At 39.7% G+C, this 12,790-nt stretch overlaps 3 protein-coding genes across 6 annotated transcripts; 1 reads left to right on the plus strand and 2 right to left on the minus strand.

Annotated features, from left to right (window-relative positions):
* Positions 1 to 419: 419 nt before the first annotated feature.
* LOC119693664 lies at positions 420 to 7,936 on the minus strand. Its single transcript, XM_048625031.1, has 4 exons — positions 7,778 to 7,936; positions 6,231 to 6,407; positions 5,246 to 5,380; positions 420 to 837 (listed from the first exon to the last, which is right to left on the minus strand). Exons 1-4 carry the CDS (start codon positions 7,934 to 7,936, stop codon positions 514 to 516), a joined length of 795 nt encoding a protein of 264 aa, XP_048480988.1. The 3' UTR covers positions 420 to 513.
* Positions 7,937 to 8,937: 1,001 nt separating this feature from the next.
* Positions 8,938 to 10,707, plus strand: LOC105398010. Its single transcript, XM_011570059.3, has 5 exons — positions 8,938 to 9,645; positions 9,755 to 9,903; positions 9,992 to 10,158; positions 10,270 to 10,532; positions 10,610 to 10,707. Exons 1-5 carry the CDS (start codon positions 9,318 to 9,320, stop codon positions 10,696 to 10,698), a joined length of 996 nt encoding a protein of 331 aa, XP_011568361.3. The 5' UTR covers positions 8,938 to 9,317; the 3' UTR covers positions 10,699 to 10,707.
* Positions 10,708 to 10,720: 13 nt separating this feature from the next.
* On the minus strand, positions 10,721 to 12,541 carry LOC105398011 (transmembrane protein 41 homolog). 4 transcript variants are annotated; one of them, XM_038111990.2, is made up of 5 exons: positions 12,191 to 12,541; positions 11,984 to 12,092; positions 11,512 to 11,640; positions 11,066 to 11,403; positions 10,721 to 10,988 (listed from the first exon to the last, which is right to left on the minus strand). In XM_038111990.2, the coding sequence occupies exons 1-5, from the start codon at positions 12,357 to 12,359 to the stop codon at positions 10,819 to 10,821; spliced, it is 915 nt and encodes a 304-aa protein (XP_037967918.2). In that variant the 5' UTR covers positions 12,360 to 12,541; the 3' UTR covers positions 10,721 to 10,818. The 4 variants fall into 4 exon arrangements, with proteins under 4 accessions (XP_037967918.2, XP_037967917.2, XP_037967920.2 ...); XM_038111989.2 differs by having other exon boundaries at positions 11,984 to 12,110; XM_038111992.2 differs by having other exon boundaries at positions 12,317 to 12,539.
* Positions 12,542 to 12,790: the final 249 nt, after the last annotated feature.

A 12,790-nucleotide genomic window follows, 5' to 3' on the forward strand; every position in this document is an offset into this window, starting at 1 on the left:
CGACTTGGGGACGACCAACCGAATGACGTAAATAAGTAATTAGGAAACAACCCTACTTATATTATTTTCACCTTTCTATAAGTACATACTTACCTACATAGTTATGTATAGTTACTGCAGCCGAAGCGGTAGATAAGTAAGTAAGAACCTAATTGCTTAAAAACATATGATCGGGACCCAGTGCCCTGCTGATGTGGTATCCTAGTATTCCTAGTGTCCTATCGAGGGAGTCCTGGGGTTCCAGTAATGAGAGAGTGGACTGTATTTTTATGATGGTGTATTCTGGTTCACAGTATGAGCCGCGTTACAATATTTCGGATAAGTAGATGTGTTCTGTATGAGATCCAAAAGGTAAGAGGGCGAATTTTGAATGGTTTTGAGTGAAGTTATACAAAATGAATGAATGTTACAATGCGATACAGATTGAATGAAGTAAATAGTTGAATGAATGATTATTATGAATGATTATGATGACGCGGTGCTCGAACATGCTCCCCGGGTTGAACGCTGTGTTCAAGAAGTTGGCAGCGGGCAGATGTTGTTGTAGGCTCGCTGTATGGTGCCCTTCTTGGTGAGGACGTCGACGACCCTTGTGATGCCATCAGTGCCCGGGTGGACCTTGATGATGCGTCCCAGTGGCCAGAGTAGTGGTGGCATCGTTCTGTCCTTTACTAGGACCAGCGTCCCTTCCATCAACTGCTCTGGAGAAGACCGGTGCCATTTGGTTTTCTGCTGTAGCAAAGACAAGTACTCGTTAGAGAACCGGTTCCAAAAATGTTGTCGTATCTGCTCAACCCGCTGGTATCTTGGCAGCAGCTTTATGTTGGCATCTGTGACCTGCGGATGAGGAACTGACATGAGAGACCGTCCAATGAGGAAGTGAGCGGGGGTAAGGGCTGTGAAGTCATTGGAGGGATCTGAAGGGAGCGGTGTTAGGGGACGAGAGTTTAAAATAGCCTCCTCCACAATCCTCCGAAATGAGGTGTATATGGTGGGATGAAGTTAAATTTGATACCGTCATCAGCAAGTTGACCAGAGATATCATCAGAGGTATCTCTTAAAAAGCGTTGTAATTCGTTAGAAGCGCCAACAAAGCTGGTTCCCTGGTCGGAGTGAATATTCTGAGGCCGCCCGCGGCGAGCGATAAAACGAGACAGAGCAGCCATGAACGCCTCCTTTGTGAGCTCTGTAACCAGCTCTATGTGAACGGCTTTCACTGCAAGGCAAACAAACACAGCAATGTAACATTTTATTAACCTACAACCTCGACCTTTGCGATCGGCTATCAATATTGGCCCAGCATAGTCAATCGCAGTGTTAAGAAAGGGAAACTGCAAGTGAACTCGAGAATTAGGCAAGTTCCCCATTATGGGTTGTACAGTAGCAGCTTTGAATCTGCAACATTTTGCACACGCTCTGGCAGTACTCTTAGCCAGGTTTCTGCCTCCTAGTGGCCAATATGTCTGCCTTACATTGGCTAAAAGTAACTGTGGGCCGGCGTGGTGGAGACTGATGTGATGTAGTCTGAATAAGATCTTTGTTATGTGATGTTTGCTACATAAAAGAATGGGATGTTTTACATCAAATGAGTAAAATGAATTTTTAAGTCTGCCTCCCACACGAATTAAACCATCCTCATCTAAAAAGGGAGAAAGAGAAAGTAATCGATTTTTAGCAGGAAGAGACTGATCAGACTGTAATAAGGAATATTCTTCAGGAAACATTTCCTTTTTGCCATCTTTAAAATCATGACCTTTGAACGTTGTAGTTCTGAAAGGGAAAGATGACCATGCAAGCTTTCTTTTTTGTGACATTTATTTATAAACCTTAGCACGAAAGCTAGGATCCTAGCTAGATTTGTAAAACTAGACCTGTTATGAATTAAGTTTGCTATAGGATTAGGAATCTTGTGTGAGCCTTCAGCGTTGGAAAATAAAACTATTTCAGGCAGACTCTGTTCCTTGACGTTAGGCATTACTGGCCAATCACAACATGGTTTTGATAAGAATGAGGGGCCACTCCACCAGAGAGAAGACTCGCCGATAGCATCGGCCCTCACCCCCCGGGAAACTAGATCAGCCGGGTTGTCTTTTGACGGCACATAGCTCCACTTGTGACCGCTGGTACTCTCCTGTATCTCGTACACTCTGTTTCGAACAAACTGTTTGAGTTGGTTTGTCGGAGAAGAGAGCCAGCCTAGAACAATGGTAGAATCAGACCAAAAGAAGCACTGTGCGTTGACCGTCAGAGCGGATTTGACCTTGGTACACAGTCTTGACCCCATTAATGCACCGCTCAGTTCAAGGCGAGGAATCGTAGTAGGTTTGATGGGTGCTATCTTATTTTTGGAGACTAATAGGTGAACATCAACTGTGCCATTTTTACCTACCGTCCTAGCATAGATACATGTCCCATAAGCGCGTTCAGATGCATCAGTAAAGGTATGAAGTTCAATTGAGGAAGGCTCATCGCATAGGATCCAACGTGGTATCCGTAAACTATTGATTTTTGGTAGTGTATCTTCAAATGTATGCCAAAGATTTTTTATCTCTACTGATACCTCATCATCCCAATCATACTTTGCCGACCATAACTTCCTCAGGATGTCCTTTACTTCCATAACGCATGGGCCTACAAGACCTAGTGGGTCAAAAATTTGATTGATCGTAGAAAGAATGTGCCTTTTTGTTACTTTTGAATTAGGATTGTGTTTTAAATTTATGGAAAATAGTAACATATCTTGACTACACGACCAATATAGACCTAAAGTTTTACACGAGGTATTTTCATTTAAGTCTAAGCTTTTATTATTTAAAGGAGTGCCTTTCAAATCCATAACTGTTTGTAATATGTCTGTACTATTAGATTGCCATTTTCTTAAATTTAATTTAGCTGAATCTAGAGTAGAAATTACTTGCTGACATGTATATTTCAGTTTTTCGAGGGAATCATCGCCATCTAAATAGTCGTCAACGTAGAAATTACGTTGGATTGCGTATTTGACCTTGTCATCTTGCACTTGATCAGCCAACGAAACAAGACACTTGGTGGCCAAATATGGCGCTGAGGAACAGCCATACGTCAGAGTGTTGAGGGTGTACGTCTTCAACGGTAAATAAGGCTCGGATCTGTAAATAATTTGCTGTAGAGATCGTTGGGAAGGATTAACTTCAATTGCCCGGTACATTTTCTCTACATCAGCTGTCACGACATATTTATGTTGACGAAAACGCACGAGAATTGAAAATAAGTCGTCTTGAACCGTGGGGCCTATTTTTTGAATGTCATTGAAGGATTTACCCGACGTACTAGCCGCTCCAGCATCAAAAACAACTCTACATTTAGGCTGAAACAAACCATGATGAGGAATATAATATGATACCTTGTTATCTTGTGGTACATTAATGGTATTTTCTGTCATATGACCTAGATCAATGTACTCTTGCATAAATTTGGTGTAGTGTTCTTTTAAGACAGGATCGCGTTCGAATCGTTTTTCTAGAGACATGAATCGGCGCCTAGCCATGTTATACGAATCGCCTAGTACGTCGGGCGACTCCTTCAATGGTATAGTTACTACAAAACGACCGTCAGCGTTTCGAGAGGTGTGCTCGCTGAAACTTGCTTCACACTCTCTCTCTTCCTGTGACATGCAATGCGTGGGAGAGATTGCATCGAATTCCCAAAAACGTGAGAGATCAGGTTCATTATTTTGTACAAAATAACAGACAGAGCTTTGAAGTTGGCTTTGAGGAATAGACCCGGTCACTAACCATCCTAATTGTGACTCTTGTAGTACCGGTAGCTTCTTTCCTAGCTTAATAGAGGAGGAGCCAAGTACGCTCCAAAATATTTCGGCGCCTACTAGTATATCGATAGAAGACGGAACATTGAATGACGGATCCGCTAGATTGATACCAGTAGGTATGGGTATATGTTGTATGTTGACGTGCGATGTAGGTATCGATTTAGTTATATCAGGCAGAATGTGACAGTTGATGCTCACCCTATAGCCACCGTTATTGGACACGATAGTAAGGTTACAAAGCTGTGTACTTACAGTAGCCTGATTGTCAATACCAGTCACAGTGGAGCTAGTATCACGTCTCACCAAACCCAGTTTATTGCAAAGGCGGTCCGTCACGAAGTTGGCGGTGCTGCCGTTGTCCAGCAGAAGCCGTGCCTTGTGTAGTCTTCCGTGACGGTCACCTACCATCACCATCGCTGTGGATAAGAAAACGAACGACGGTTTGGCATCTGTTGTGGAAGTGTCGGTCGATAAAGTTACGTTGTTCTCGACAATTGTAGGTATATGCACTGTTTCCTTATCAGTATGAAGGAGCGTGTTGTGCTTGGAATTGCAATACCTACACCTAGACAACCTACACTTCTTATTAATATGACCAGGCCTAAGGCAATTAAGGCAAACCTTAAGTTCAGTCACCTTACGCACACGTTCATCAACCGTTAATTGACGAAAAGATTGACAGTTGTGCAGGAAATGGTTGTCGTTACACATTGGACAAGTGTACGAGCTATTGTTGTTTTGTGTGTTAACAACAAATGTTTTTGAAAAATTAGGGGCACTTTTTTGAAAATTGGGGGCATTTTTTTGAAATTCAGGCCTGCGATTTTGTTTGGTATCTTGTAATGTTTCTAAGAGATCTGCACGGCCTGTAAGGAATTTAGTAAAGTCTTGCAAAGTGGGGGGAATGTTTAATGTATTCCTAAATTGTTCCCACTCACGACTAGTTACGTAATCCAATTTCGTAGACAGTAGGTATATTATTAAAGTGTCCCAATGTGTGACCGGCTGCCCTAAAGTAGACAGGGCGCGGAGGTTTTTGTTTGTTGTATCAATCATATTACGAATAGATTGGCAAGACTCTTTACCTATTTTTTCGATGTTAAATAACGACTGAATATGATTATTCACTAGAAGCCGTTTGTTATCAAACCTATCACATAACAAAGACCAAGCCTCACTATAATTTGCACTTGTAAAATCTAAGTTACTTATCACTAACTGCGCACTACCTTGCAACGAACGTCTTAAATAGTGAAACTTGCTTATATCGTCAAGCGAGTCACACTCGTGAATAAGAGACGTAAAAGTATGTTTAAATTCAAGCCAATATTGATAGTCACCAGCAAAGGGAATTAAATCTACTTTAGGTAAGTTAACCAAGTGTTGTCTGTTTGTTGCGCAAGCGTGCGTGTCACAATTAGCTGATACAGGGCCCACCTGGTTGTGCGCAGGGTCGAGCTGGCCCTCCAGCAGGGTGCGCGCCTGCGACACCAGCTCGTAGTACTGGCCCTCGAGCTGGCTCCGCTCGTTGTATCGCTCCTCGGCGTCGTCCGCTAGCTCCTCGAGCTCCAACTGTAATTTGTCGAAGACGGAATATAAGTCTTCGATTTTTTCTAAACGGCATTTTAACTCGTTAGCTTGCAACTTACTTAGCTTATCACTGCTTTTAGCTATATTTAAATAGGTGCTAAACTGTGTCAATTTTGCTTTAACACCGCCACGCTTCTTAATAAGCTCCTTTTCCGTATTCATTGTTAATAGTTAGGAGATATTATATAATAGCAGAAGAACACTAAAAGCAAAGCACTTCTAAACACGTTTCGCCACTGAGCAGTTAAAAATTGTACTTTATGAGCTTTGATAATTAGGTTACACGTAAGTTAATTTGTAAATATTAAATTATGCACAGCAATTCGCACGACACGTCCAGCTTAAGCAAAATTAATACAGTGGAATGCGGTTTGCGGGGCGCGGGGGGATATGGGATAGATAAGAAACTTGATTATGTCGGCCGCCCGGCTACCTGGCCCATAGAATAGACCTACGCTAACTTTATATGAATTATGCTTGCGTGTTATGCAAGTTAGCTGCTATCTCAATTAGGTACCTAGATATTATATGCGTAATTAATTAAGTAGCCAGTAGGTGACAAACTGTACTGGGCATATGAATGAGACAATCCAGCCTAGACAAATAGGGGCTATTTTGAAAATGATTAATTAGGTTTGATATAAATAGGATAGGTAGGTATAGGAATTGGAACGGACTCACAGTATCGTTTCGGCTCCGTAGGCAGGTTGGTTAGGCGCGTGACGTGGCGCGGCCGGCCGGGGTCCAAAGTTCACGCGGCGACTTTGTAGACGTATGCCGCAGTGTGATGACTTCGTAGATGACCTAGGCTGCCTAGATGGATGGAGATGACCTTGGAGATGTCCTCTGGGTTGTTTCGCCACGAGGTTGATCTTGCAGCCCAAAGTTCTCGGCCGAAATTCGTCGAAATATCACGTAGAATGCTGCACGCGACGTCTTCGCAGGTATCCTGGAGGTGTCCTCGGCAAGATGGTACTTGCAGGTGTCCTGGAGGTGTCCTTGACGAAGTCTCTCACGTGGCACGTGGAAGTTGATGACACGGCGGTTACTGGTTGTGAAGAAGGACCATGATCGGGACCCAGTGCCCTGCTGATGTGGTATCCTAGTATTCCTAGTGTCCTATCGAGGGAGTCCTGGGGTTCCAGTAATGAGAGAGTGGACTGTATTTTTATGATGGTGTATTCTGGTTCACAGTATGAGCCGCGTTACAATATTTCGGATAAGTAGATGTGTTCTGTATGAGATCCAAAAGGTAAGAGGGCGAATTTTGAATGGTTTTGAGTGAAGTTATACAAAATGAATGAATGTTACAATGCGATACAGATTGAATGAAGTAAATAGTTGAATGAATGATTATTATGAATGATTATGATGACGCGGTGCTCGAACACATATATTATTGGTCATTGGTGTTATTTTTTTATGTTGAGTGCTTATCTCTAATCCGCCTGCTAAGCGTGGACATTATGGCAATAAATCTCCAAGTCTTTGGAGGTCAATGTCACAATCAAATGTGCAGTAAACTTTTACGGAATGCGTTTTGTTTTCAGGGATCTTTTATATGGCTATGCGCTGGGAGGGAACGGAAGGGGAGGAAATGCATGCGGAGAGAAGTGAACGGAAAAGTGGGTGGCAAAGAGTAGCTTTGGTGAGGGGAAAGGATGGAAAATCATAGAGGTGGAATGGGTACACTACATAATTCCGAATTACTTTTTTACGAATATGAAAATAACGATTTTTAAAATTTCGAATTTCATAGTTCCGAATAATTCACAATCCCGAATTTTAAGTTTCCGAATAACGAAAATCACGAATAGTTTATAAACGAAATTTCAAACAACACATTTATTAAAATGACGAAAGTCAATTTTCCGAATATTATTATTTCGATGTTTCAAAAGTACGATTTTTTATTATATCGAATTGTTAAAATTACGAATCCCGAAGTTTTAATATTCCGAAAATACAAATTCCCGAATGTTTCTTAGTTAACAAGAAATGGTTATATGAATAATGCAGCATATCATCATTGGCCACAGCATCTATATAGATGGTTGTTGCAGCGCTCGTGGGTTATGATTATGAGCTACGACGGCCGCACCGTCGTTGATGGCTGTATAGTCCAATAGCAGCACGACATTTTTTGCCACAATGGTTGCAAACGAAACGCGATTCCAACGGAGGAGGCATAGCACGGCGAATTCTTTTCTGCTTTAGATTTTCAAGCCAGTCTTCATCATGCTTCGCCATGCCTGCTTGAATATCGCGGCGCCATTCAGGTCTCATTTCGGCGCGTGTTTCCCAGCTGTCTGTCTGTAATCCGAAACTATGCATGTCACGCTTGCAGAAATCTTTAAAGCGTAGAGCTGGTCTTCCCACTGGTCGTTTGGTATCAGCGATCTGTCCCAGCATCACTTGGCGTGGCAACCTCCCAGAATCCATTCGGTGGACATGACCGAGCCAGCGGAGACGACGTTGCTTTAAGATGGCTGTTATACTGCAGCTACGCGTCTTCTCCAGGACATTCCGATTTGTCATTTTGTCCTCCCACGTCACTCCAAGGATAGATCTTAGGCAACGCATATGGAAAGCATTAAGTTTGCGTTCTTGTTTAGCATAGGTAGTCCATGTTTCCGAAGCGTACAATAGTATACTTAGGACGCAAGTCTGGTATACAAGGACTTTGGTGTGAGTGGTGAGCTTTGAGTTTCTCCATACGCGAGTATAATAACAATATTTTTTAAGCTATATTATGTGAAACGCTTCGCTCCGCTTCGCTGCGCTCCGCTTTGTTTTTCGATATCTATGTGCACCTAACACGCTCCTCCTCGCTTTGCTCGTCGTCGCACCTATCTTTAGGTTTAGGTCCTAAGGTTTTTAAGTTTAAACACCATAAAAATCCTAGCAATTGTTTTGCTCTAAATTTGAAACGCTCCGCTCCGCTTCGCTGCGCTCCGCTTTGTTTTTCGATATCTATGTGCACCTAACACGCTCCTCCTCGCTTTGCTCGTCGTCGCACCTATCTTTAGGTTTAGGTCCTAAGGTTTTTAAGTTTAAACACCATAAAAATCCTAGCAATTGTTTTGCTCTATATTTGAAACGCTCCGCTCCGCTTCGCTGCGCTCCGCTTTGTTTTTCGATATCTATGTGCACCTAACACGCTCCTCCTCGCTTTGCTCGTCGTCGCACCTATTTTTTGGTTTTGGTTCTAAAGTTTTAAAGACGTTTATGTTTTTTTGTCAAAATCACGAATTATCATATTTCCGATCGGGATTTGACTTTTTCGTGATTATAATAAATCGGTATTTTATTTTTCGTATATTAAAGTAATCGTATTTTTTAACATTCGTATATTTAACAATCGTAATAACAATATTCGTGATTATAATATTCGAAATTATAATTTTCGTGAATATTATAATTCAGTATTTTAAAAAATCGGTATTGCAATATTTCGTAAATTACATATTCGGGGTTATCAAATTCGGAAAAAAGTTTTTCGGAATATTTGGGTGTTCCCGGTGGAATGAAGGCAACGCCGACGGAGAGTTTGGAGATAGGAGGAGAAGAGGGCTAACGATCGAATATGGAAGACCATGGAAGGATTGAAACGGTGGCAATATCGCTGTTGCAACTCAGAATAACAACAAAACAATTTTGGAGAAAAAAAATGACGGCTGTTTCGTAAACAACACAGAATTTTAACTGACAGTGACAGGACTGACATGTGTCATTTTGACAAAAGCAGGATAGCTTTTTGCGAACTACAAAAACGTAAACAAAGTATTTAATTTAATTAAATATAAACCCAATACAAGGAGGAAGGTTGGAACACTACTAACGCTATAGGATCATAAATGGAAAATCCTATGTAATCCCTCGTGATCATGAAACTGGAATAATTGGGCTAAAATTGGCAATGGCTAACGAAGAAGCCCTTCAGAATTATTCAAACTCAATCAAATTAATAAAGCGACAATGCCGTGAAGCGGGAATTAGCGAGGAAGACTTCAAGCGGATGTACTTCGAGTCCTTGAAAGATGTACAAAATGATATTGCAACAACACCTGGCAGGAGAAGAATTTTCACAAAACAACGATGTTTATTTGGAGGCATCATTATGCTTGCAATTATAGTTTACAACATCAAAACAATCCACAGTAATTTACAAGAATATATTTACCCAGGCCTACAAGTTCTTCGAAGACTTGCAATTCCTTTCATATCATTATTTCCCTCCCTAACAGGTAATGAAATGAACCCACTTTTTATACAAAATTTCCTCATCCAGATAAATTTTATGTGTTCGCCAATTTAAGCCATGATATAAAAGTAATAATTTTCTTAAACTTTCAGAATTTTACCATGAAACCTGCCTCATTCATAATCCATACTTCACTGTGGTGGACATGGAGTGTTGGCCATGTAGCACCGTGCACCATGTGCAGCAAATAGACAACCCTGATGAACACAGCAGACTACAGAATGTGCCATTTATTTATAAGGTCTAAATTTATTTTTATTCTTATTAATTTTATCAGTATAGTTACTAAATAATTAAGATGAAAATAATGAATTGAGCATTCTTTACAGACTGACCAAAAAGTTGTAAGAATGAATAAACTTAAAAATATGTATCTTAAGAACAAAGATATCCTGGACATGGAATCTTCAAAAATTGTAACAAACAACAAATACCACAGCACACCTAGTCAAATGTTTGATTCACATGAATCAGGAGAAAAGTCATTGTTCATTTGGTAAGCAATTCAGCAACATCATTGTAAAAGCATTTATCTTGTTTTTTTCTTAGAATACATCAAGTTCAGGAATAGTCTTTTCCATGTTTTGTAATCAATTTACTTTTTTAGGAAATTCAATACTATGAATACAGCTAGACTTATACGGCAGATTATTCAAAGGCCAAAGGTGGTGCCCAAGTTTGGTCAAAGTACTGAGCGGTTTGTGATCATAGACAGCAGCCAGCAGTCATTCACAGTTCCAGACACGGAGTGCAATTTCTCATTCATCCTGGCCGTGAGTGGCTCCAGAGTTGTCGACTTGAGGCCAGCTGAAGAATGCAAACATCAGTGCAAATCACTTAGAAGAATAGAATTGAAGGAAACTTACTTATGTATGTGATTTTTTTAATTATAATCCTATGTCTATGTGCAAAGGAATATTGTGAATAACCTTACCTATCTGTTTCAGTGTGGTACAACTGGTGGTATTGGAAGCCATCCATCCAACCCTCCAATGGCAATGAGACTCTCATTGCACATGTCGGTTCCTATTGCTAAGAAGATGATTAAAACAAGAAAATGGAATGTACATACATTTACTAACACAACACTCAAATACATTATATAAATCCTATAAAATGTAATAAATTAATTAAAAACCCACAAATTGTTAATTGTCTAGTCAAACTTGTCTTTAAATCTATTCTTCAGTAATACTGGTATTAATGACAGCAAAGCAAACAATGTGAGGACAGTGATAGACATCCAGGACCAGGCGTCGCTGGTGGAGGTGAGCGTGTGCAGGGTCTGACCCGCCTGGATGGCCACAAATGACGGTGGAGCCACACCTGCAAACATACTCTTGTTAGTTACATTTACTATATCTACTATCTTCATACTCCAATGCAATTAGTCAAATACTTACCAATAAAAGTTCCCAGAGCAAATGGCACTAGAGGCACACCAATAACTGGTGCCGACATATTGATAAACCAGTTTGGCAATAACGGTGTCACCCTCAGGAATATGATGTAGTTCAACAGATTGTTTCTGTGTTTATCAACAGCTTTAGCCCATGTTGCAGCCTTCTCCGGGAAAAACTTCTTGATGACTTTCTTGCCAAGTAAGTTGGACAGGAAGAAGCACAGGCTCGCCCCCACGGCTGAGCAACAGCATACTAGCAGAAGTGCTAGGTAAAATGGAAATAAAAACCCTGAAAGAATACTGAGGAAAATAGATCCCGGGATTGCAAATGTTTGCAAACTGAAATAACTTGCTAAGGAAAGAATTTTTCAATATACCTTTATATGTGGTATTATACAGATCATTATTAATGCCTTTGTAAATAGTATTTATTATGTAAAAGGATACAATATGTAGACTAAAAATACCCCTGATAAAACTTCATAAAAGTATTTTTCTTTATATCTGTCTAAGACTAGACCTAATTGCTTAGCTTCTTCTAGGTTCCAGGGCAATTTTATAAATTTTGCTTCATGTCTGAAAAGAAAAACATATAATTATAAACAGAGGTACACTTGTCCAAAATTTATAATGCACATGCAGATCTTCACACCCGAATCATTAAATCGTAAGAGCCTTAAAAAACACATGCATTTTGCACCTTGTTCGAAAGAAATAGGAGTCAATATCATGTGTCACATAATCGAAAACAACCGATCTGTCAAAGATTTCTATGCGCATTATCAATTTTGGAGCACTGTACATAAGAACTTAAAAAGATTTTGTTTTGTAAATATGTAAGTAATTTTATTAATTAAACAAAAACTTTAAATATTAATAATCTATACAACCCACACTTAAAAAAAATAATAAAACTTACTCTTCCAAATCAGGAAACTGTCTGTATAGAAGTCCTAATGCAAGCAGTGATGTTAAGAATATCAACACCACAAAAAACAATGACCTTGAAGTAGATAAACTAGTGGAACCTGTATTGGCAGATAAATCTGTAATTAGATTTTTATTAGCTATGTTACCATTGTTCTGAAGTAAGTTATTAGTTAATTTATAATAGGAAGGTTAGTACTTGGATTAGGATGGATGAAGGGTGCTTCACAGGGAATTCGGAGGTTTCGTAGTAGGAGAGGTTCTGGTCTGGGTAGGTAGCGAGGCATTGGGACCGTGGATGATACAGAAGGGTCTTGAATATCACCTTGCAACGATTTTCTTCTTGTATTTAAACTTTGAGTACTCATGTTTATAACCTTATCTATACGTTTTGTAAATTACACTGAGTGAATAATGACAAAAGCAATTATATGTGCATGTTCCCTGTAAATAAATAGCACAATAAATATAATTAATAAGTTTTTTGTTAATTTATTTGTGCAAACTAGGCGAAACGAAAATGACAATGAAAAATCGAAACAATATTGATTTGACAGTAGGATGACATTTACTTTTTTTTTTTTTTTTAAGATTTTATTATCACTCCACAGACTTTATGTCCGTGTCTTTTTGAGAGATCAATATATTGTGAGAGTTTGGTTGTTTTTTGTCTTCATCTTTTAACTACTCACTACTCAATGTGGAAGCTTATAATATATATATTTTATCTTTTATATATATATACCTATATATTATTAATTTTTTTTTTTTTTTGCACTCCTGGAGGAAAATCTACACA

The sequence above is a fragment of the Plutella xylostella genome, chromosome 13, assembly GCF_932276165.1.
Source record: "Plutella xylostella chromosome 13, ilPluXylo3.1, whole genome shotgun sequence".
NCBI classification, from domain to species: Eukaryota; Metazoa; Arthropoda; class Insecta; order Lepidoptera; family Plutellidae; genus Plutella; species Plutella xylostella.